Genomic DNA, 25,426 nt, shown 5'->3' with positions numbered 1-25,426 from the left:
TGACATGACCTAGAGCAAGTAAACCTTTTCTCTTCTTTTTTTTTAAAAAAAGCAGATGTTAAACCAGTGTATTCAATATTTTCTAATAATAGATTCAACATTTCTCATATCTAGTTCAACATTTGAAATAAACAAGCTAAACATTTTTAAAGGTAATGTTGGATCAGTTTGTCTAAAATGTAAAAATTGGATATTTGAAATGTTGAATCTGTCAATTTGAAATGTTGGTATTTGAAAAATAGAAAAAACATAGACAAATTGGATCTCATTTTGTAATTAATTCTAAATAACACTATGTTGCAATTGGAATTGAAATCGGATGCACCATTGGAGAGAAAAATAAGTTTGAAATCTTGAAAGATAACATGCCATCTGTCCTTCTGCTGTGTCTACTGTCTATGGTCCTCTCAGGTCTGAATGCTTCAATACTGCTGCCTTATTTTATCTTCGCTTGCATCCGGTCCACTGATTCTACTGCTCACGAATCTTGGACACCGCAAGACGTCGCGTCGATTCCCCGGATGAGACGGGAAAAAAAACCGATCCATGTGGAACAGCCAAACAGGTCTCGTTCCATGTCATTCCGGGTTTGTTCAATGTCATACCGGACCAAAACGAACAATGCCTAAGCGTGTATGCCGGGCGAAATGATGTTGACCCTTGGGGCCTTTGTACCCACGCAATACGATAGGGTGTTGGAGACATTGGACATCTAAAAGAATTAATATTATTCTTGTTGCAGGGTCATTCCAACTTGTCTGTAGGTTTCAACTTCAGCCGCAGAAGCTACAAGAAAGCAGAAGCTACAAGAAAACTAACAGTCTTGGTGGAAATGTCATAGTAATGTCATGAGCATTAAATTTGCTAACACGACACAATTTTTATGAAGAAAATATAGAGAATATCATAGAATGTGAGAGGAGTATCATGCTTCCACTGAGAATGGCCTAATACAAAAATATGGAAATGCACGAAGTTCTTGAAAGAAAGAGAGAACAGGTAGGCACGCAACCGCTAAAAAGAACTTTTTGGTTTACGAGCTTGTATAGTAATGAACATCTGACAAACAGGCAGCATATAAAGTGCCTGTGCCGTCGAAAGCCACCCGCTGCCTGAAACCAAAATGACAAAAGAGCCAGCCACGCAAGCCAGAATCTTCAGCAGACTTTATGTAACAACTGACTACATATGGATTCTACCAAGGTTTCCAGCGAGCAAAATGATATTACACCATTACATCTTCAGTTTCCACCCTTGAGTTTCACCTGACAAACATGGAAGAACACGAACCTTAAAACGCAGTGGTCTTCTCCATTGAAGATGGCTGCCTGAACCAGCAAACCACCAATCCCAAAATGCTCATATTTGGCAATGGGCTTCCCTCTACTGTTGAACAGGTATATGGTCACGTCAGTGCAGCTGTAAAATGACTTCTACTTCCTTCCGTTGCTCGAAAAGAGTTTCTGCCCTCCACCATTCTTCCAAGCCCCTCGAACAGGCAACCCCATCTGTGGGCCTTGTGATTCTCTTTCAGGTTGTTCCGGACTCACACTAGGACGACTTAAATCAAGTGTGGCTAATGAGTTGTCACCTAAACGAGCTCTGAGAAACTTTGATGTCTTCTTTGGTTGCTTATTACTGCTGCTATTGCCTCCTTTGCCAGCATTATCTTTGGCACCAGAAGCTTTTGAATGGTAACCAGTATCACTGTCAAGACTAGATGAAGATCCAGCTGATAGTTGGACCCCCTTGGAAGGTCGATACCCATCCTTTGACAACACCTCAGCCTCTCCTTCCTGAGCTTGGTGGTTTGATTGAAGCCTTCTTACAGTGTCCAGAAAGTTATCTGCTAGTGCATCTTTCACAGGCTTAGCAGCACTGCTTTCCGTAACAGGAACTTTTCCCTTCCCCTTTTTTTTACGGCTGGCCTCTTGTGAGCTGGTTCCACCACCATTTTCTTGAAGGCTTCTAAACCGTATGTTTGTATAATATGCATCAGCAAGTTCCCTCTGCTTTTGAGGATCCGGTAAGAGCCTAGCCATTTCAGGAACAAGGTGCGACAGTCCAAACTGCTCGACATACGAAAGATACTCTAAAGTATCTATGATACCTTGACGGTATTCACCAGCAATCTCTTTGAATGCAGAGTACCTGTCCTCATCCATTCCCAAAGCAGAACGCATTCTTTCAACAAGAGATTTGTTTGCAGCACGAACATCCTCGGCAACAGGCAAAGCTTGGCTACCTTGAGGTGGTTCTTGACTTCTGTTGCTACCATAAGCTGTACTTAACGATGCTTGGCCAGAGGAGCCACCAGACACAAGATTAGGAGTGGAAACAGAATGCTTTATCTTGTTTGGAGCAGCAGGATTCCAAGCCGAGTTACTGGAGGCAGCTGGCATGAACCCATTTTCTCTTGTTGCTTGAGTTCCAATTCGAAGCTGGGAAGATCCAGGCAGGAGTAGCCCCTGATCAGGTGTAGGCCATGTCTGGGTGGAACTAGGGAGCAATTCAGGATTCTCAGAGGGCCGAGACCGAGCAGTATTAAGTACTTTCACGGGGCCCTTGCTACGTTGTTGAAGCCTTGCTGCGAGTGTGCTCTTGGCTAGACTTTGTAGCCCCTGTTGTGCTGAAGCAGGACCTCTGTTGTTACTAGACCCAGGCAAAGGAGGGAATAATGACTCATCCCCCAACCTCGCAGCGCCTCTTGCACTCTGATTGAGAGCAAGAGCATATCTGGATTGCTGCTCTGACAATGAAGGAAATGAGGTTTCATCAGGAACAGAGTCAACTCTAGTGTCAGGAATATCTGGGTTTGAAAGAGGTGGAAAGGACAACTGTTCAAGTACTCGTCCGGTCCTTGAACCAACTTCTGCGCCTCCAGAGCTAGAACCAACACTTAATGACTGTAAAGACCCTGAAACATTCTCAACACGGCCCACATGGCCATTGTCAGTGGTTGCACGGCCATTCTGCCCCGATGATAAGATATAACTCTCAGTTCCATCATGGTGAGCAGTACGCCCCCTAACTGTGCCACGCCGTTGGTCTTGCTCATTTCTGCGATATATAAAACTGGTAGGTATCTGAAAGAGAGAAATTAGAAAATTTAGCCCAAACCAAATAAAGTAACAATGATGTACTGAGTCTTTTACTAAAAATAAGACAGATACATGATAGGGAAACCACAAAAGGAAACAAAATGCTATAACCAAATTCATACCTGAAGTGCAGCGTTTCTCTGAGCACGAGACATCCGCCCACCGTGCTCCATTGCATTATGTCTCTGTTGAAAGACACTGCTCATCAGCCAGAACCGGAAAAAAAGAACATTTGGCACATGTGTTTAATGTGCTGATAAATATTAGCAAATCAAACTCATACAACTTGCCTTGAGCTCCGCTTCATTCGGGAAGACAACAAACTTCTTTGCCAAACATGCTTCATCTTCACAGAGGAAATGATCTTTCCGAAAATGCAACTAAATTAAATTGAAAGAGCATTATGAGAATGCAGTTATAATCACTTTCCGAAGGGCTGTAATGCAATGCGCCTCAGTAAGGGCACAATTAGAAGTAAATTTGCTACATAGACAAAGGATAACAGATACACACCTAAATAGATAAACTCTAATACAACATACCTCAAGATCATCATAGTTCCGAAAATAGTCATACTGCCCAGGATGCTGCCTGTAAACATCAAAATTCAACACATCAAGTAAAATGTTGACTAAGCTTAGCTAAGGACAAAGGTTGCAGTATACCGTTGGCATATGTGGCAAGAATAGTGTTCTCTGGACATATGTGTGTAAAGCTCATTATCTCCATAAAATGAACTTTTGCAGAACTCACACATCGGATGCCCAGCAAAACCACTACGCTCTACCTCAGAGCCATCCACTTCAGAGTTACCAGTTTTCATATGCTGAGTTAACTGGGACCTTGAATAAAGCTTTTGCTCACAAATGAACACCTACAAAAAAAGCAAATACAACGTAATTCAACAAATAATCAAGTCTACAAAAATTGTCATTTTATTCATATTTGAAAATCTATTGCAGCGAGCACAGAAAGTTAAATTTAGAGTACGGTTATAAATCCAAAGGTTTAAATTTTAGACCATTGGACAATAATGCCTAACGAATATTTTTAGTAAACACTCATATGACAGTGAAAAAATTAACACAACATGTTTGCAGTTGCAAGCATATCTCTACTCCTATAATGCAGCAGTAGTTCGTGCGTCGCCTCCTCCCCGCACCCCGCCGCGTGGGCCGAACGCAGCCCACTCCCGGCCCACACAGCCGGTCGCTCGCCTCCTCGGCTGTCGCCCCCCGCTTCTCGCTCTCCCTCGCGCCGCCGCCTCGCCCGCCACGCCGCCCCTCGCCCGCCACGCCGCCCCTCGCCGTCCCTCGCTGTGCCGCGCCGCCGCCTCGCCCCTCGCCCGCGGCGCCGCCCCTCGCCGTCCCTCGCCTCGGATCTGAACCGCTCCTCGCGCTCGCCGACGCCTTACCACTCCCGTGCTCCACCGTACCTCGCCCACAGCACAGCGGCTCGCCGTTCCTCGCCGGCCGGGATTCGACCACCATGGCACGGATCCGGCACGAGGAGGCTGCCAGCGCCAGCTCCCGCACCAGCTCCCGCTCCCGCGCCAGTCACAGCTCCCCCACCACACGTCGCCCCCCACGTTGTTGGCAACCGCCGCCTTTACCGTGAGCCACGACCGTGAGCCACGACCGAGCGCACCCGCGTGCCGCCTGCGGGCTCCGGCCGCAGCCGGGACGCGCGCCGCCTTCGGGCTCCGACCGCGCTCCGCCGCCTGCTGGATCCGGCCGCCGCCGCTGCCTGGACGTGCGCCGTCTCCAGCCTCCGGCCGCCGCCGGGACGCGCACGCCCTGCGGCCTCCCGCTGGGCCTGCATTGCTCTCTCCCTCAGCCCCGAAACCTAGGTCGTCTTCTCCACCTCGGCTCCGGATCCGCCCTCTCCCTCACCGGATCTACGCCTCCCTTGGATGGATCTGCATCGACGCATCGTTCTTCCGGTTTGTCGTGGTCCCTGTTTTCATCGCCTGCGACGACCACGTCCACGCCCTCCGCGTTGTCTGCTTCCTCTTCCCTGGAGACGACCTCCGCCTCGGCTCCGCCGTAGGGCTCCCCGTCGCCGCCCTCCTCCGGGGGAGGGGGCAGGTCGACCTCTACCTCGAAATCCGAGGGCGGGAGGTCGCCGTCAGGCCACTCTCCGCCCATGTCCTCGCTCCTTGCCCCGCCGCCGCACCCCATTCGAGCACTCAGCCATCCGCTCCCACCACACCAACCCCTCCTCCATCGATGCTCCTACAGCCAGCGAGCTTCTGAATTCCAATTGGTGCTAGCAGCAAGCCAGCATCGCCATGAGGTGGTCCTGGCCTACTTCCTCTCTCTAATCCCCTTCTCTCCCTCTCAGATTCTATTTTAATTTGTGTTCAAAACTGCTGCTAGGTCATTGCCGTGTACTGCTGCTGCATCATCGAGCCGGCCGCTGTGCTGCAGCATAGGAGCCGCTTCGTCCATGGTGACTTCCGTAATTAGGTAAGATCACAAATTATCCACTAATACCATGGTTCTTAGGTTTGATTTTGGTGGGCAATCACATGTATTGCATAGGCCCGTAGGGTTGTGATCTGTTGTTCAGAGAACGCACAGGAATAGCTTGTGTGAAAGATGTTCCTATGACAAGTCTGAAAGAATTTAGTTAGTAGCTATGGTTAAGGGTGACTCCAGACTGAGCCAAAGTACTCTGATTTCAGGTCTCTATTGCTCTGTACGACCGTTCAATTGTGTACTAAATAGTGTATACCGAGCAACATGTATGCACCTCAAAGTAGGACAGAGCAGCAGGTTATAGCTAATTGACCTGGGAATGAACCGACACCCTAAAGCACTCTGTTGCTCTGCAGGAAAACTACTACCACCACTGTCAGCTACAATTACTCAAGAGTCTAATTATTGATACTGAAAATGGAAATTATATGACAAGAAAAATGCAAAACCTAGAGTTGTCCTAACCTAACAGATGCATGCTCTGAACTAATTCTTCTTGCCCCTCTGCTACTCCTTGTCAGTTTATTTTTTCAGGCTATGAACAAGAGCTATCTGATGTGCTGCTGATTTGAAAGAAGCCTAAGGTTGAGGGTACACTTCTGAGTGGATCATGTTTTGGATAAGAAAAAGCTTCAGGTGAAGTTTTTTTCCTGGTTTCTGCTTGATCGAGATAGAAGATGCTAGCAATAAGCAGTGTGCTACTGGATAAAAACAGAGCCAAGCAAAGAGCCAGGTTGCTTCTTGCTGTGTGCATTGCTTGAGAGAGAAGATAGCAGAAATGAGCTTCTCCATCAGAACAGGAAGAGCTGAGAAGGAAATTTGATTCCTGCTATACAAGGTAGCTAGCTCCTTTTTTTTTGGATTTTTTACAGCTACAACATGGAGTTCCTAGGTTGCCAGCAATGCCTATGTATTGCCACGGCACTGAATTTTGGATATTTTTTATTCTTTATTCTGAATAAAAATAGCTTTGGAATATAAAATTTTATATTGTTTTTGCTCCTTGTAACCTTGTATGTCTTGATAGGTTTCCTAAACTGTCAAGGTTGTGACACCCAAAATTCACAATTGAGCAACGACGACGACGAGGGAGGCAGCTAACAGTCGAAGCGGACGACGACGAGGGAGGCAGCTAACAGTCGAAGCGGACGCGGGTGGCCGGTGGTGATTACAAATTTACAATGCATTACATCCTCTACAGGTCACGCGATGGCTTGAGTTAGAACCATGATGCGCACATTTCTCTGTTTTAGCATTCTGCCTTTATAGTAGTTCGATTATATTACAATTAGGATTCATTCATAATTAGTACTTATTAAAATGTTTTTTTTCTCTTATAGGTTATTTGTGGCAGTACCTAATCAGTTGAAGATCCAAACTGGCACATTCTGATTGCCACTACACCCGTTGCAAAGGTTTTCTGATGTAGCACTTGCTGGAGCATATGTACTGTGTAGTTGCCAAGCTTATTATTTAATATCTAAGAGTACTAACATTTAGCTTTACGTTCTGCATAGGTGTTCCCAATAATATCCCTACAAGGCAGATATACTATCTATTATTATCTATAAGAATCATTTCAATGAATAAAACAAGGAAGTGAGGAAGAAATAAATTTGATCTTTTTTTTTGAAACTTTCTTATCGAAGAGAAATTCTGAACTCTATAATGTGAGATGACAGGATCTATACATGTGGCTATTACATTGTTTTTTTGGTTTCTGCATATTTTTTCCATGCATGTGATGTTAGTTCCAGTTAAATATTGTGCATAGACTTATTCAGTTTCTTATTTGTCTACAATGCGTCAAACAATGAGCTCGTGAGGACTCAGACCATTGTGAAGAGCGCCATTGTACAAGTTGATACTGCCCCATTCAAGCAGTGGTACCTAACACACTATGGAGTGGACATCGGTAGGAAGAAGAAGGCACCTGCCGCCAAGAAGGATGCTCCTTAGGTATGTTTCCTTGCAACTGAAAGTTTACTGACTTTGTCATGTGCAAGGAATTGGGATCACTGTTCACACACTATATTTTGTAGATTACAAATAGCAGCTCATCCTGTTCGGTTTTGAGGGTTCTAAATGTAGTTCATGTAGATACTGCTTATTCCTAAGCAGACACTTCACCTGTCTTACATATTTTTTATAAGCCTCTTCCTTTATCCTTCTGCTGTATGTGAATAGCTTGTTTCTCCATTTCTTTGCATGTTTTGGTTTCTATATAAAAGATATTAGAGTTGATTATTTTGAATGAATGTATTTTGGTAGTCTTTCCCAGAAAACTAAGTGTGATAATTTTAGTTAAATTCCTTTTCCTTTACTCTAGAGGGCGAGGCTGCAGCTGAGGAAGCAAAGAAGAGCAACCACGTCCAGAGGAAGCTTGAGAAGCATCAGCAGGGACGCACACTTGACCCCCACATTGAAGAGCTGGTGGCGTGCATTTCTTCCCGCCCTGGGAAGTGTGGCAGAGCTGGTGGGTATGTAATATCAGAATTCCGTTTGTCTTTCTTAGAACTTTTACCTGTCTGTATACTCGACATCAATATTGCAGCATAAAAAGGAATGTTTGTTTGTAGCATATTAGAGAAGTATCTCCCAATTGATTTACCTGAGAACAAGTTTGCACTTTAAATCCATTGCAAACCCATCACGGTTTGAAGAGACTACCAGATTTTAAATTTTGAAGAGCTGCACTTTCTAGCTAAAGACGGTTGTATTCTTGTGATTTTAAATTTGATTTTGTTCTATGGACGTGGTTGTGTAAACTCTATTACATCTTTGTGTGAAATATATATTTCTCATTTTGGACTAGGGATCATGTATTGTTTTACCCGTGGCGTTAGCACGGGCACCTTACTAGTGAACGCTTAATGATATAGTTGCATCTGCACAAGGGAGGTATATAAACAAAGATAATAAAAGATTAAAGATTGAGCAACAGTATATATAGTAATAAATACAGCATTGTATAGTTTATTGACCTCAACCATGTTAATTGTGAAGAATAAAAAGTTTTAATGACATTTGAAATCTGATTAAAAAAATAGGCTATTCATTTAGACAGTCTCCAGCAGGTTGAGATGTCTGAAAACAACAACCTCAGATCAATGCACAAAGTAACTGCACATCATTAATATAAACAAAAAGTCTAGCTCATTACACCAAGCAATAACACTACATAAGGAATAATATTTTCCGATTCAACATACATTTCTGTAGATTTCACCAAGACATAACAGTTCAACAGGTAAGTTATAGCATATGTACCATCATCATATGTTGATAGTGAAGATAAACAATACTGCACTGCACATACAAAATGAAGGGACCTAGCAAAGAAAACCTTTATCACTCTGTTCGCTGTGCTGGTGCTGGTGGCTGGTGCTGGAGTGGTGTGAGAGAAAAATACTGTTGGCTGGCTGGTGGCTGGAGGCTGGTGCTGGAGCTGTGTGAGAGAAAAATATTGTTGGCTGGCTGGAGGAACCAAACAGCGAACAGAGTGTATGTGTGAAACATGGGACAAAGGAAAATCAGCTAGACCATTCCAAAATATGACCTATAGTTTCATGTTAAATTTGTCGGCATAACCCATGAAATCAACTCAGTAAGAGTTGATGACACAAGGACACAATTTAGTGCCCATTCCTAACACACAACAATAAGAGAAGTATAGTTCGTCAAGTATTTCACCTTCCTCCCCTCCAAGCAAAGATTGCACATGTGCAACCTATGCACATGGAACAAATGCCCCTTCAGTTGATCAATGCTCCTGAACTTACTTCTGCGCTTTGCTTGAGCAGCAAGAGCAACCTGATCCTCTGCATTGTCACAAACACTACAAGAAAGCCGACACATTGCTCGTATCATCTTGTAGTGGTCTGCGTCATCAAAGTATGCCTGTGTATCCTCGTGGTACCAGAAATCCCCTGCCTTGCCCTCGTTTACCCCAGTGGGAAACAGAGAGAAATCATTGACCACTCTCGTGTATTCACCCAAGGCCTGTGAAATGAAGATAAAAAATAATTATATTCGCATGGATACTACTAATATTTAATCTTTTTGTTTCTTAAAAGGAAAATATTAGTTTCAAACAGTATTCGGACATTTCTAAGTGATTGTTGGTAACATACAGTTTCCTGTGAATCACATTGTGCAAAACGCTGGATATACAGATAGAAGCTCACAACTCACAACAGTTTATTGTTGTCACATTTCATACCCATATATTACAAGGTGCATTACAGGATTAGTTTCACTCAAATTCATAAGTAAAAATAATGTCTGTCAGCCATACTAATTTCAGAAAAACAGTAGCCTTAACAACGCAGAACACATGAAAGTACAAAATTAACTTCACCATAGCAGCACGGTCCACTATGATTCTAATCAAATTTACAATGTGAAACTAGGAAAGGCAACTAACAATTCACTATCAATATCCTTACAGGATAAACAAATTCATCAAATTAGAAGTACAAAAATAACAAAAAAAAGATATTTCATCTCCTCATATTCTGAATCAGGAATAACTGTAGTTAACTAAGAAAATACAATCATTGGAGAAATTTACCATGGAAAAAGTTTTCTTTGCATAAGTAGTATTATAAACCCTAGCAGGCTAGCAAGTCAATCTGCTCACACAAGTGTAACAGAAAACACTAAAGAATTTCAGCATTGGCACCCTCAAAACCAAATACCTGTAAGCAAAATCTTTAACAATTCAATTACTTAGGTCACCAATCATCTGATAGAGCAAAAAATACAGTGCTAAACTGATGCTTGCATACTTCCCAGTGAGCAGTCACACTAGGACCCGCTCCAAGCCACGAACATCCAAGCACTACATCATAAGAAAATTTTAGCTGACCACATCGGGCTACAGGAAACCAAAATCCTCGTAGGTTTAGCGCTATTACATAAACTAAACCATGATGCGAACAATGGAACAAGACCAATTACACATCTAATTCCACTAACAAGGACCAATCTGGCAGCCCAACCGAAACCCTAGACGACCCCAAGATCCAACGGTGCAACCACAAAGCGGATCAGGAACTCTGGAACTGGTCCAGACAGGCGAGAGAAAATCCTAGAGGGACGAACCTTGGTGACGAAGACGGAGGGGCAGACGGTCTTGCAGATGCAGCACTTCTTGTCGTCCATGACGAAACGGAGGCGGATCACGCAGGTGGAGCACACATCGCGGTGCCCGCACGGCCCGTAGGCCACCCACTCCAGCGTTTCCGCGCACACCGCGCAGGAGTCGTCCATGGTCAGCGAGGCGGCGGAGATCGGTCCCAACGGCGGCGGGGGAGAGGAAGGGAGGGTTAGGGCGCGGAGGGAGGAGACAGGCGAGAAGGTTCCAGAGGGCAAGGGCCGGCGGTTTAATTTGGTTTCTTTTCCCTTTTTTTTTTACCTCGCTCATGACTTTTCGAGTTCCGGCTTTGCGCACGGGGCAGGACGCAGGAGAGGGGCGGGGAAATCTATTCGGCGCGCGGTGCTGGAGCCTTAGAGGGGAGCTGTCGCAGTCGAGCCTGGGCATTCCGCATTCGGTAAATACCTCGCTTCGGTTCTTCCGTACCTGGATAAATTCGGTTTCTCATAAACCGGTACCGATCAGTTCCTAAAAAAATAGTACCAAGGAAATTCGGTATCGATAAATTCGGTTCAATTTCAGTATTTACCGAACAGTGCCGAATTAATCACAGAAAATATGTAATAGCCAGTTCAAAAACTAATTTTCACATAATTTCATAGATATTAATAGTGCAAAATACAAATACATATAAAAATCCACATGACTACAAGTGTGAGTGCCAAAAATACATAATATATTGTCTATAATTGTACAATCAATTATATAACAACACTCAAACTTATCACATTTCATGTAAATTCGGTAAGTTCGGTAAATTCGGTAAACTTGGTTCGGTTTCGGTATTTACCTCAGTAATTCGGTTCCTAAAAACTCAGAACCGAACATGAAACTGAATACTTTGGTTTTGATAATTTTGGTTCGGTTTTCGGTAATTTCAGTTCGGTATTCGGGTCTCGGTATTTTTGTGCCCAGCGTGAGTCGCAGAAGAGTGCGAACTGTGTTTCTTTAACCTCGAGCGGCGGTGGGGCGCCGGGGTTAGCGTTGGGGGTCGTTGGGGCCCGGGGGTGGATGGTGTGGGGATCAGCCGCCGGTGATCGGGGTGGTGGACGGTGGCGGCGGATATTAGAGTTTGGGTTCTAGAACTCTAATAGCCACCAGATCTAGAAGAGGAGGTTAGTGGCGGCGGCGGCAGTACGACGGCGGTAGTTGGTTGGGCAGCGGAGGGTGAGGCGGCGCGGGAGCGTCGGCGGCTGGGTGGGGCTGGACATCTGATGGGCGGTGGTCGGCAGCGGTGACAAGGATAAGGTCGGAGTGCCGATGGAGGTCAGCGGCAAGAGTGAGCAGAAGATTTGGATAGCGGCGGCGGGTTTTGGGCAAGCGGGACGGCGACAAGAGCTGCTGGCCGGAGCGGAGGACGAAGGGCGGGGCAGAGAACGGCTGGCCGAAGGACGGGAGGTGGGAGAAAGCCTTCTTCGATGACTTCGTCTAATCTTGCACAGAGCAAGGAATAGACACCTCCAGAGGGGCCAGGGGGACTGGGGGGTATCTATTCATTGCGGCATGCAAATTACAATGGAAGTATGGCATAAGGTTTTTCAAAGTGGGCAGGCACGCGTGAAAACACAGTGGGCCATAACTGAAGGCCTATTAGAGCGCAGAAGCTGGAGCGCAGAAACCGAACATGTACTCAGGCACTCAGACAATATCTCAACCATCTAAACTATTTTGAATTGATTTTAAACATTTATTGATGTTTGGAAATATTTGAAATTTTTCTGAAATGTTCTGAATCATTTTGAAATGTTGAAAACAATTCCAAATGTTCCAAATTTTAGAAATTCCTATTAATCCGGAAACATTTGTAATTGTTGTAAAAGGTTTTGAGATAATTCCAAAAGTAGAAAACAATTCAGGATGTTCAGGATGTTATGACGAAGACAAAATCTTTCAAATAAAAATGGTCTATAAATAAATTTAAATGTTCCCAAAAAATATTCTCAAGGAATGTTCTAGAACTAAAAAATCTCTTCGAAAATATCATTCCAATATAGTCATGTTTGATCTAATTTCGAAGATTTCGTCATAAATAACTCAATAATCTAATAAAAAATCTATTTAGATATCTAATTTGTGAGCTATACAGTTTTTTGTGTTTTAATACACGAGTTGCACCTAACTCGAGCCATGCCAGCTGCAGCAGCCGCAGGGCCGCACATTTCTTTGAGATGCCAGCACCCTTTTGCTCGCACGACGAATAGACATCGCGGGGGGACTCGCCGAGCCGATTGCCTCGGCTTGGTTTTTAGCATGCAAAAATCTCTCTATATCTCTTCTCTATTTCTACTTCAAAAAAAGACTAATTGAGGGACAAAACTTATGTGTGACCAGCGGGTCTTTCATCTCGCGCTCCGCCGATCGCAGCTGCTAGTCCATTTACATCGCTGTCAGTATTTGATTTGAGCCATCCATTGAGGGTTAACCCTAGAATTCGTCATCATCTCGCCACAGGACATTTTTGGCCTTCCGCAAAGCATCAAGCACCGTCAGCTTCATCTTAGTTCCCCATGACATCCTCCTTGCGCAGTCCTGCTGCCCGCCGCCCTTTGACTCCTTCACCGCGGCACACACCTCCTCTGCCTTGCCGCCTCAGCCTTGATCAACGACCTCCAGTACTCTGCCATGACACATGGCCGCCTCCGCCGCGCCACCGGGCCCGAGCCATGGGCCCACGCACTCGGCACCCCCTCCACCATCGCGACGCAGGGGTGCCAGCCTTGGAGTTCATCCACTGCCACTCCCCTTTAGGTGTTGGCAGCCAAAATTGGCAAACTGCTGAGGCCTACCGGTCAGACCGGTCGGGTCGACCGGTCTGGTCCTGTGTAATTCGGATTAGGGTAGATTTGTAATTTTGAGTCTGTTTTGTAACCCAATTTGGTGTCTGGTTCTGTGTAATCCGGATTCGGGTAGATTTGTAATTTTGAGTCCGTTTTGTAACCCAGTTTGGAAGGGGTACGTCCTCCCCGGCCTATAAATATAAAAGTCACAGCCGATTGAGGTCATTTTACCCAATCGAATCAATAAATCTACTTTTTTTCATTAAACCCTAGCTTTTCCAATCTCGTGCTATTCTTTGCTCGTCTCTACGGTGTTCAAGGGCATCTTGGGTGGCCTGCCGACTCCAAGACAATCCTAGATCTTCAAGCTCCGACGGGGTCCCTCCCGAGCATGAGGTTTTAGGTCTTGGCGAAGCTCTTTGCGCCCGACTGATCTGACCGATTGGTGCGACCGGTCTAACCGGTCCCTAGGGTTCTTCGCTGGTTTTCAGATCGTTGCAATCCTGCGCGTTCTAGCGCTTGTGTGTTGGTCAACTCTGCGTCAACATACTTTTTGGCGACTCCGCTAGGAACAGATCTGCATCCATCGGGTTACAATGGCCGATGAAAAGCCCATCCCCTCCAAGGTAGATTCTGTAGGGATATGAGGTAGCAAAATAAAATTTTTCTACCACATAAACCAAGGAACACTGCTGTCATAGATCACGGAATTACCACTAGACACGCGGTTGCGGAACTTCTGTAGCGCGTCGGTGTAGTGCAGATGGAAGCATGAAGTGCAGTTGTATGAACCACCTCACGAACGGCTCGTCCTTGTGCAGCAAGCGCAACACCTCCACGAAGTCCACACGTACGGGAAGAAGCTTCGCACTCTGGATTGCTAGATCCGCAAGAACGAACTAGGCTGATGCACTAGGAGGGGCAGCAGGGAGGAAAAGGTGGGGTGGCGCCTAAATTAGGGTTTGCTAGTTAGATGGGGCACCCCCCTTGACGGGGGTGTAAACCCGGGACCCCTGACGGGCCTGACTCGTGCTTGGACAGCCCAACCAGTCACCTGGGCTGGACGCGGCGCGGCCCACCAACCAGCGTAAGCAGTTGCCTTCGCTCATAAGCCAACACGGCCGGGACCCCGACCTCCCGGGACACGTGGAGGCTCCTCGACCTAGTGCCCCGGGTCAGAGCCGTACTGGACGACCCAGGCGGTGCGCTCCAAGATTGCCGCCCCGCCTGACAGGCGTGCCGGTCAAGACAGGCCCCCGTGCAGGATCCACGACGCCTGCTCCCCTTATCTTGCGGTGTAGACATAGGCTATAGGGATCTCTGATAGAGGGACAGCGCCGCAAGTGCGGGCCCCGCGACACTACGGGAAATGGCGTCAACGGACGTCCCCTCCCGCGCCGTAATGATGGTTGCCCCTACGCACCACTTCATTATGCCAGCGAGCGTGACCGGACGTCCCCCGCCGGACCTCGGTAAGGCACCCCACACCGGGCGCGCTACCCTACGGGCAGGGGCTACGCAAGGAGGAGGTGAGGTAGCCTTGCAGATAAGGGACATAGACCCAGGCGGATAAGACCGGAGATGATCCCCAAGCGACCATCTGAGTGACCAGGCTATCCCAACTAGTCGAGAATGGGACAGCGCTTGGACAACCCATTACCCAAGAAAACCAGCCAGACTCAAGCCTCCCACTCCCAACTGACCAAGTAGGCCTCGACGACTGACGAGGACGAAGGACTCCCAGACAGGGCCAAGACACATCGCTAGATATATGTAAATAGGGGGCCCACCTTGGACTATAAAAGAGAAAGCCCCCCACGTAGGAAAGGGTTGGACTCCTAGAGGTTCGAGACTGCTAGATTCAGCTTGTAAGCTCCCCTCTGAACTTTGAGCACCCGGACTCGAGAGAAATAGAGGAAGAACACCACCTCCCATACTGGACGTAGGGCACTTTCGGCCCGAACCAGTCTACATCCTCGAGTCTTTGCGTGCTAGACCATATCCGATCAAGTGGACAACAAACGAGCAATTGAGTAGTTTAGTAGTCGCCCATTTCCCGCAGCGACAGTTTGGCGCCGTCCGTGGGGAGCGCTTTGTGCGTTCACTGCTTCGGCGATCGGATGGTTTCGATCACTCCATTTGCCGCCCCAGTGGCGAGCCGCAGCGAGACGATCTACTTCGGCTCCCTGGAGTTTCCCGCGATCCCCCGTGACGGATCATGGGTGCCTCCACCATTCCCACCTTCCCAGACCTTCCGCTTCGGGAGTCTGAAGTTCGTCACCGACTAGCTCGGTGCGCTACGCCTCTACGAGGAGGAAGTCACCGCGGCGACCGCAGAGGAGTCCGCTCCTCCTCCTAAGCTTCACAAACTGAAGCACCGGCGATCAATTCGCTGGCGCATCAGGAAGCGCAAGCCATCACAGCCAACCCGTGCTGTGCTCCGGTACATCGCGCTCATGATGGCCTCCACCCCCGCTGTCGAGGACGTCAACTTGGTCCTTTTCTCCCTGGTCAACGTCTCTCGGCAGCTCGCGGGCGGGCCTCCGCTCCCGACACCCCGCTCATTCTTGGAGCGGCTCCCGTTCGGCTTGTGCAACTCAGGAGATGCCCAAGGGCGCCGGCCCATGACCCAGTTCGTGGGCATGATGGGAAGCTACCCTGTCTCCGTCCGCGACCTCTTGTGCTACGAGAATCATCTGAGCGATTCCTCCAGCATGGGAGACAACAACCTGGAGGGGACATCCGCGCTGCCTCGCCTGTGCGCCATGGCCAACACCCCCGTCGTCGACCCATCGCCGGAGGTGGCGTCGTCCCAGCAGACGCGCACTCCCTCGGACCACCGCGAATGAGCACTCGCCAACGCGCAGGCACACGGCGAGGATCTTCGTCTTCGGTGGCAGCACACGCCTCCACCCGTGGACCTGCTTCCGTAGGCTCCCTCTGGGTCAAAAGGGGTGAATCCCGCAGGCTCCGCATGTCAGCGCGCGCGGGGTCAACCGCGACATCATAAATGACGCCCGCATGCAACTCCCACAAGAGTTTCGCGCGGGCCAGAACATCGCCGTGGCCGCAATCCTCCTGCAAACACTGCCTGAGCCGAAGGATCCGGCCTAGAGGGATCTTCACCACCAAGTAAGAAACCTGGTGGAACTCACCGCTGTTCAGCTGGCGGAGAGCTCCTCACTGCACCGCTGACAGGCCGCCGCCTCGTGCCCTGCCGACGGCGTGAGTCACCGCAGGCGGGGACTGTCCAAAGTACAGCTCCCCCCACCGGCATAGCAGGCTAATGCGGGCGGTGCGCCACCCCCAGCGGCGGCATCCGCTCCTCTCCCGCCGAGGCCTCCAATCCACGACCGCGTTGGCCCCAACTATGACGCCTGCAACGTGATCCAATGTCGGCAGTAGGCGAGGCACCACGCCAACGTCGACCGTGCGGCCGCTCGAACAGAAGACGCGCGGGCATACGCTCCCAATCCATAGCACTCACCGCTCCAGCGTGGGGGATGCCCCTGCGACCCCGACATGGATCGCGACCGGAGTCCGAGCCCAGATCCCGCCGGACCGAGCGCCTTCTCCAAGGCGATCCGTGGGGCACCTTTCCCCTTGCGTTTCCGGCCGCCAGCGAATGTCGTGAAGTATACCGGGGACACGAACCCCACCGTGTCGCTGGAAGATTACCGGCTCGTATGCCGGGCCGGAGGAGCGAACGATGACCGCTTCATCATCCTGTATCTCCCAATCTGCCTGGGAGAGAACGTCCGCGCCTGGCTGGAGTTCTTGCCCGCCAACTCCATCGGCGACTGGGCAGACCTCCAGAAGGTGTTCGTCGGCAACTTTCAGGGCCCATATGTGCGCCCTGGCAATTCTTGGGACCTCAAGAACTGCCAGGAGGAGCCCGTCGAGTCCCTTCACGACTACATCCGGCGCTTCTCCAAGCAATGCAACTCGCTCCCTGGCATCATCGATGCCGACCTCATCAGCTCATTCCTTAGCGGGACGCACTACAAAACCCTGGTCCACAAACTGGGGTGCCAGAAGCCGCGCACCACGCACGAGCTCTTGGACATCACCATCAACCACGCCTCCGACGAGGAGGCGGTCGGAGCCATCTTCGAGCGGGACCAGCATACGTCGAAGGAGAAACGACACAACCCCAACAGGCCTTCCTCGAGTTGCGACGATAGGAAGAGCAAGAAGAATCGCCGCCCTCCCGCTGCCGGCGAGGTCGCGGCGACCGACCGCCAAGATAAGCGCCCTCCCAGAAACAATCACTTCAACCAGCTCCTGGAGAAGCCATGCACCAACCATGGCTATCCGGTGAATCACAAGTTCAAGGATTGTGACATGATGAAGCACCTCCTTCATAGGACAGCCAAGTCTGATGAAGATGGCCGCGACAAGCAACCCGACGCCGAACAGGACAAGGAGAAGCCGGCGGAAGGGTCGTTCCCGGAGATCAACCGGTGCCTGGTCATCATCGGCGGCCTGGAGGACGAATGCTCCAGGCGACAGCAGAAGGTGCGGCTTCGTGAGGTATGTGCCGCCGCGAGCTCTATTCCTAGAAAGATGAAGCGGGCATCCACGCCCATCATTTTCGATCAGGATGACCACCCGGCCAGCATCCCTCGACCCGAGAACTACCCACTCGTCGTCGACCCCGTCGTCAGCAACATGCGCCTGTCCAAGGTGCTGATGGACGGGGGCAGCATCCTCAACATCCTATACATCGACACCTTGGAAGCCATGGGGATTCCGTGAGCCTGCTTGCGGGCCTCTCTCTTCTCCTTCTACGGCATCTTGCCGGGCATGAAGGCGTACCCGGCCGGCAACATCGACTTGCCGGTCACGTTCGGCAATAGAGCCAACTACTGCACCGAGATCCTCACGTTCAAGGTGGTAGATTGGAAGGGGGCGTACCACGCCATTCTCGAGCGCCCCGCCTACGCTAAGTTCATGGCGATGCCCAACTACACCTACCTCAAGCTCAAGCTGCCGGGCCCAAACGGAGCCATCACAGTGAGCGGCTCCTTCGAGCAGGCCTACGTCAGCAGCCGCGAGTGCTTCAACCTCGCCACCACAGCGGCGAACTCGACAGAGCTTGACCAACTTCGCGCCGTCACCCCCGAGTGCCGCCTTGACCCTGGCAAGCCTAGCCAGGCACCGGCCTTCATCTCCACCGATGAGACCAAATCGGTCGTGGTCAATGAGGCCGATTCAACCAAGACGGTGCGGGTCAGCTCCCAGCTGTCGGTCAAATAGGAAATCATGCTCGTCGACTTCCTCGGCGCCAATAAGGACACTTTTGCCTGGAAGCCGTCCGACATGCCGGGCATCCCAAGGGAGGTCGCCGAGCACGAGCTCCGCATTTTGCCGGGATCCAAGCCCGTCTAGCAACGCCTACGCCGCTTTGACGACAAGAGGCGTAGGGCCATAGGAGAAGAAATAGCTAAACTGTTAGATGCTGGCTTCATAAAAGAAGTCTATCACTCCGACTGGCTCTCTAACCCAGTCCTTGTAAAGAAGAAAACTAGTCAATGGAGGATGTGTGTTGATTACACTAGCCTGAACAAGGCTTGCCCCAAGGACCCTTTTCCTTTGTCTAGAATAGATAAGATAATCGACTCCACCTCTGGATGTGAGATCTTATCTTTTATGGACGCTTACTCGGGCTATCACCAGATAGCGATGAAGGAATCCGACCAGCTCGCGACATCCTTCATCACGCCGTTCGGCTCGTACTGCTACGTGTCGATGCCGTTCGGACTCAAGAACGCAGGATCAACATACCAGCGATGCATGCAAGCCTGCTTCTCCGACCAGATTGATCCGCTGGCCGACCCCGACCGGCCGGATCCGCCTCGGGCGACGGTCGCAGTCTACGTTGATGACATCGTCGTCAAGACGCCGCGCGTGGACGACCTAGTCGCCACCCTGAGCGCCACGTTTGCAAACCTCAAGAGGTTCAACCTCAAATTATACCATGAGAAATGCACATTCGTTGTGCCTAAGGGCAAACTCCTCGGGTACATGGTGTCCGAGCGTGGCATCGAGGCCAACCGCAAAAAAATCGCGGCCATCACCAACATGGGCCCCCATCCGTGGCATTAAGGGTGTCCAGAGGCTAACCGGGTGCTTAGCGGCGCTCAGTCGGTTCATTGCCCGACTGGGAGAGCGAGGCCTGCCGCTATACAAACTCCTCAAGAAGTCCGACACCTTTATTTGGATAGAGGAGGCTCAGGTGTCCCTCGACCGCCTCAAGACCTTCTTGTCCTCTCCCCCGGTGCTCGTCGCACCAGATCCGTGCGAACCCCTTCTGCTTTACCTAGCAGCCACCAACCATGTGGTCAGCGCCGCTCTGGTAGTAGAAAGGGAGGAGCCGGGTCACGCCCTAAAAATCCAACGCCCTGTGTACTTTGTCAGCGAAGTACTGACCGACACCGAGTCACTATACCCGCAGACACAGAAACTTCTTTACGCCATCATCATGGCGGCCAAGAAGCTACAACACTACTTCACCGAGCATGAGGTCTCAGTCGTCACCTCATTTCCACTCGGTGAAGTGGTTCGCAACCGCGACGCTGTGGGGCGGATTTCCAAATTGGCGGTCGAGCTAATGGGCTATGACGTCAAGTTCATACCACGTACGGCGATAAAATCTCAGGCCCTGGCCGACTTCATCACCGAGTGGACAGAAATTCAGGCTCCGACCCTAGAAATCTCTCACGAGTACTGGACCCTCTACTTCGATGGGTCAATCATGGGACCCGGTGCGGGGGCCGGGGTCGTCCTGGTCTCCCCAGAGGGAGGCAAGTTCCAGTACGTGGTCCGCCTCCACTTCCCCGCGTCCAACAATGTCGCAGAATATGAGGCGCTCATCAGCGACCTCCGCATAGCCATCGACATCGGGGCAACCCGCCTGTACCTCTACGGTGACTCCAAGCTGGTAATTGACCAGGTCATGAAGAACTCCAACTGCGAGAGCCCTCTCATGGACGCATACTGCCAGGAAGTCCGCAAGCTAGAAGGAAAATTCCGAGGTCTGGAGCTCCACCACATTCCACAGAAGCAAAACCCCGATGCAGATGCTCTCGCAAAGATGGCCGCCGAGCGCAAGCCAGCGCCCAGTGGCATTTTCGTCAACGACTTGATCACACCGTCAGCGCAAGAAAAGCCGTCGACCACAAACAAGGCACGGGCAGAGGAAACAGAGCATGCGGAGAAAACAGAGCACGCTCCCTCCGACCCAGCCCCCGGCCAGACACCCGGGGACCCACTCTACTTAGCCACAGGCCAATCCGACCCAAGCCCGGCAGACAACACAGACTGGAGAGCTGACCTACTGACTTATCTCCTCCATGAAGTCCTCCCTGAGGAACGCAACGCAGCTCGTCGCATAGCCCGACGAGCCAAAACATTCGCCGTTACCGACAGCGAGCTCTACAAACACAGCCTGTCTGAAACTGGCATTCTCATGAAGTGCATTCTCATTGCCCAGGGCAAGGAACTTCTTCTTGAGATACACGCCGGGATTTGTGGACACCATACTGCACCACGCTCCCTGGTCCGAAAAGCTTTCCGACAAGGATTCTACTGGCCAACAGCACTGCGCAACGCGGAGGAAATCGTCCGCGCATGCAAAGGTTGCCAGTTCTACATGAAACAAACCCACCTGCCAGCTCAGGCCCTACAGACCATTCCCATAACATTTCCATTCACCGTATGGGGTTTAGACATGGTCGGGCCACTGAAGAAGGCACCAGGAGGATTCCCCCACTTACTTGTCGCAATCGACAAGTTCACCAAATGGATAGAGGCAAAGCCGATCACCACAATTGACTCCAAGGAGGCCGTCAAGTTCTTTTTGGACATCGTTTATAGGTTCGGCGTGCCCAATTACATCATTACCGACAACGGAACCAACTTCACGGGCCACTACTTCCAAGAATTTGCGGAAGGCTATGGGATCTAGATCGATTGGGCATCGGTCGGACACCCACGCAGAAATGGGCAAGTCGAGAGAGCCAACGGCCTAATCCTCCAAGGGCTCAAACCGCGAATTTTTGACATGCTCAAAAAATTCGCGGGTCGTTGGGTGGAAGAACTGCCGGTAGTGCTCTGGAGCTTGCGAACCACACCCAACCGGTCAACGGTGTTAACACCTTTCTTCCTAACATACGGTTTCGGGGTCGTGCTCCCTTCTGACCTGGACTACGGTGCCCCGAGAGTCAAAGCATTGGACCCAGAAATAGCGGCCGAAGCCCAGAGGGACGCTATGGAAGTCTTAGAGGAAGCAAGGTTAGCAACATTACACCGATCAGCCCGTTACCAACAAACTTTACGCAGGTACCATGAGAGGCGCATACGGGAGAGGACGCTGCAGGTCGGAGATCTGGTTTTGCGACGAGTCATGTCGACGAAGGACAAGCATAAGCTCTCGCCGCCATGGGAAGGACCCTACATCATTGCAGAGGTCATACGGCCAGGCACCTACAAGCTAAAAGACTCCGACGGTAACATTCTGATCAACTCCTGGAACATAGAACAGTTACGACGTTTCTTCCCGTAAGAGCACAAGCGGCTCAGTCGAGTGCCCCAACCCGGCCACTTCCGGCTTGGAGCACTCAGGGGCCCGACATGTATCGATTTTTTCTCTCTCCGCACAACACAGTGCACTCACCCGGCGTCCCAACCCAGCCACCCTCGGCTTGGAATCGCTCGGGGGCCAGACAACTACATTTTATCTTTTCGCAGCACACACGCTCTCTGGTTTCCAGCGCCCCAACGCAACCACATTTGGCTCGGAGTGCTCGAGGGCCAGACCATGGTCTTCGACCATCCTACTTTCTGTTGCTTTTTTCGCCTCTACAGCCCCTTGACCTAAGCACTGCCAGGCCAAGGCGCTCGGGGGCCTCACTAGGACGGACTGTGCGGCACACTCACACCAATTTCTCTTGCCACACAACACATAGAAACTTCCACAAGCAAATCGAAAAGCAAATGGTGAAACTTAAAAAAAAATGAACTCGTGCAAGACGAAAAACCGGGCAAGAGCATAAGAAGCAAACAAGACATTAAACATAATCAACATAATCACGGTGCCGCACACATGACAGACACCCCAGATGTTCACCCAAGCCACATGAACGGCTTGAGGCCCAGCACTTACAAACTTTTCATAATTAAACAAAATAAAAAAGATGGCCGCCGGCCGGCCCCGCGCTCTGCCTTCGTCCCGCCGGGCCACTACGGGCCGTCCAGGTCTGGGTCTGCGCCATGTTGCAGGAGGTCGTCGATGTCCATCTCCGCCGCGATGAACCGCCCAAACCCGGCGAAGTCTAGCATGGCCCTCCGATGGATCGCCGCGCTAGAGGTCTCCGGGAAGCCAGGGTTAATCCCCCCGAGGTGCATCCCGGTGCGCAGCCGGACGGAGGCCAATGCGGCGGCACCACCGCGACGGATCCCTAGCCTCACCGACGAGCGGATGATCGCGGGGAGGGCGTGGAGCTGATCCACCCGCATGGGCGCCCGCGGTTCCACCACACGGAAGACGGTGAGCATGCCATCTTCCAGGGCCTCGCGCTGGTCCTCCACCTGAGAGGACCTTGATGTCGCCTAGAGGGGGTGAATAGGCGCACCTACAAATTTTCACTCAAACGCAGCGGATAAAATTCACTGTCTGCCAAACCCGGAACTTTCGGGATTCAAATCTGGAACTTTCGGATTTGGGCTAGACAGTAGGTGAACTCGGAACTTCCGGGTTTGTCAATCTGGAACTTCCGAGTTCACTCAGAACTAAGTGAATACAATAAAAGTAGTGCTTGTAAATGAATATAAATTCAAACCCCAATTGTAGATTCTGCTCAGTGAAGTTCCTTGAGCAGTTTCACACAGATCGTGCACACACAAAACAAAAATCTCTCCAAGACACAAGCGTCTAATGGAGAGCTCCTCAAATCCACAAAACAAATGTAAATGCAATGAACACAAGGATTTGTTTTACCAAAGTTCAGATTCACCCCGTGCACCCACGTGTGAATCCTAGTCTCCGTTGAGAAAGCTTATATCGACCCCAAGGTTAGGCTATCTCCTCCTTCCACTATATGACCATGCGCCCTCGTAGCACAAGATCGGTGCTGCAACAAACTTGCCGCTACTCACCACAATACTTGGGAGCTAGCCGGTGACGCCTAGCCGTCTAGGAGGCTTCACCTCCAAGAGTAACAAATGCGAGTCACACAAATCTCGGCTAAGCTCAAGTGCTCAAGGTTTGCTCTGCTCTCTAGTGCTCTCAAACTTTCACTCTCTCAACCCAACTCAAGGATATACTCTAATCACACAATCTCACAAAGAGAGGTTGGGGAGAGCTCAACTATGGCTACCAAGCTTCTTGGGACGACCAACAATCAATAGAACAGAGCCTGGAATAGCAGCCCACCAATGAGGGGGCTAAGGGGTATAAATAGTCAGTCCCAATAAAACTAGCCGTTATGTGACAGTTAGAACCCGAAACTTCTGGATTCTATAACCCGGAACCTCCGGGTTTTCAAACCAACTAGCCGTTAGTGCCACATGTGCCAAATCCGAAACTTTCGGATTACAAATCCAGAACTTCCGGATTGTAAACCCGGAACTTCTAGATTTGGCCTGGCAGAATAGTCAAATGTGCACTTGAGGCCTTTTGTGTCTCTCACAACTCACTTAGGTTACTTGAGCACTGAGACTAAATTAAAGACCATTGTGATGTAGCCCTCTTGATAGTATGGCATACCTAAACTCAAGATCAAAGATAATTACATTTCATCTTCTTGAGATTCTCATTTTCATCTTATGTCGTGCATTGATCAATCGCAATTTGAGGATTGCATCCAACTTGGCTTCTTTACTTTGAGCACATCTTCCTTGAGCTAGTGACCTTGAACCTTTATCCTTGAATGAAATTCACTTTTAGTTCAAGTCACTGTCTTCATAATAAGATTCTAGAAAGATTGATACTTGCCAACATGAACACCACACATGACCAAGATTCTTCAAGTTGAACCCAAAGAACATTTCGTCACCCTAGCATAGGTTCCTCGGCACAACCACAATTTCCCGTCTCCAAGCTTAGTACCTAAAAACCCATTCCCGAATTCCAACTCTTCATCCTTGCATCACATATAGCTTCATGTAGGCGTGTATCACATTTAACTCACAATGAAATTCATTTTGATTCTCAAGCTATTTTTCTTCTCTAATGAATGATGCTTCTCGATGTGAAATTCTCCTTGTCCCTTAGAATTCTTGGACTTGATCATTATTGGTTTCCTTGCTCATGCCAAGCCTTCGCTTACATAGCCTCTAGAAACTCGCCTTTCGATCCCATCCATTTATTCTCAAGAGCCCTCTTGAACTCACATTGATTTTGCCATTATAATGAAAACCATTCCTTTCACATTTGTTTGATCATCAAATATCTCATACATTCCTTATGACAAGCTTTCCAATATATGAGACTATGCATAAGCGTACTTGTCTCATTCACAATACCTTGACTTGTCATTTTGAGTACCACATACTTCAACAAGCTTCATTTAGATATGAGAGTAAATTCTTCATCAATAACACATATCCCAATTCACACAATACTCATTGCTTGTTATCATTCTCATACTAGATCATGTCATGGCATTCATCTTGTCATATGAGCCTTGTCTTGAACATTGATACGTTTCATCATATATATACAATGAATATGATAATCAATTCCTGCTCATATACTCAACAAGATGGTTAGTCCTTTAATCGTGGTGTCAATCCACCAAAACACACCAGGGGCCTAGATTGGGGCCACACCAATCAGGTCCGGTGCAGCAAGTTGCACCGGTCAGACCGGTCCATGCCGACCAATCATACCGGTCTCATCAGAGGCCG

At 49.5% G+C, this 25,426-nt stretch overlaps 2 protein-coding genes and 1 long non-coding RNA gene across 3 annotated transcripts; 2 read left to right on the top strand and 1 right to left on the bottom strand.

Moving 5' to 3' along the window:
- Nucleotides 1–860: 860 nt before the first annotated feature.
- LOC120665956 (E3 ubiquitin-protein ligase hel2-like) lies at nt 861–11,031 on the bottom strand. Its single transcript, XM_039945679.1, has 7 exons — nt 10,688–11,031; nt 9,275–9,583; nt 3,767–3,975; nt 3,644–3,692; nt 3,392–3,481; nt 3,224–3,286; nt 861–3,086 (listed from the first exon to the last, which is right to left on the bottom strand). The coding sequence occupies exons 1-7, from the start codon at nt 10,853–10,855 to the stop codon at nt 1,434–1,436; spliced, it is 2,541 nt and encodes an 846-aa protein (XP_039801613.1). The 5' UTR covers nt 10,856–11,031; the 3' UTR covers nt 861–1,433.
- On the top strand, nt 6,806–8,265 carry LOC120665958. Its single transcript, XR_005671480.1, has 2 exons — nt 6,806–7,540; nt 7,911–8,265. It is a non-coding gene; the product is annotated as an uncharacterized LOC120665958 (long non-coding RNA).
- Nucleotides 11,032–18,322: 7,291 nt separating the features above from the next.
- Nucleotides 18,323–18,775, top strand: LOC120667811. The gene has a single exon (XM_039947805.1). The coding sequence runs from the start codon at nt 18,323–18,325 to the stop codon at nt 18,773–18,775; it is 453 nt and encodes a 150-aa protein (XP_039803739.1).
- Nucleotides 18,776–25,426: the final 6,651 nt, after the last annotated feature.

Source organism: Panicum virgatum, chromosome 3N (assembly GCF_016808335.1).
Source record: "Panicum virgatum strain AP13 chromosome 3N, P.virgatum_v5, whole genome shotgun sequence".
Classification (NCBI taxonomy): Eukaryota; Viridiplantae; Streptophyta; class Magnoliopsida; order Poales; family Poaceae; genus Panicum; species Panicum virgatum.
The sequence above is the reverse complement of the archived record's forward strand: the minus strand, read 5'-3'. Positions and strand labels throughout refer to the sequence as shown.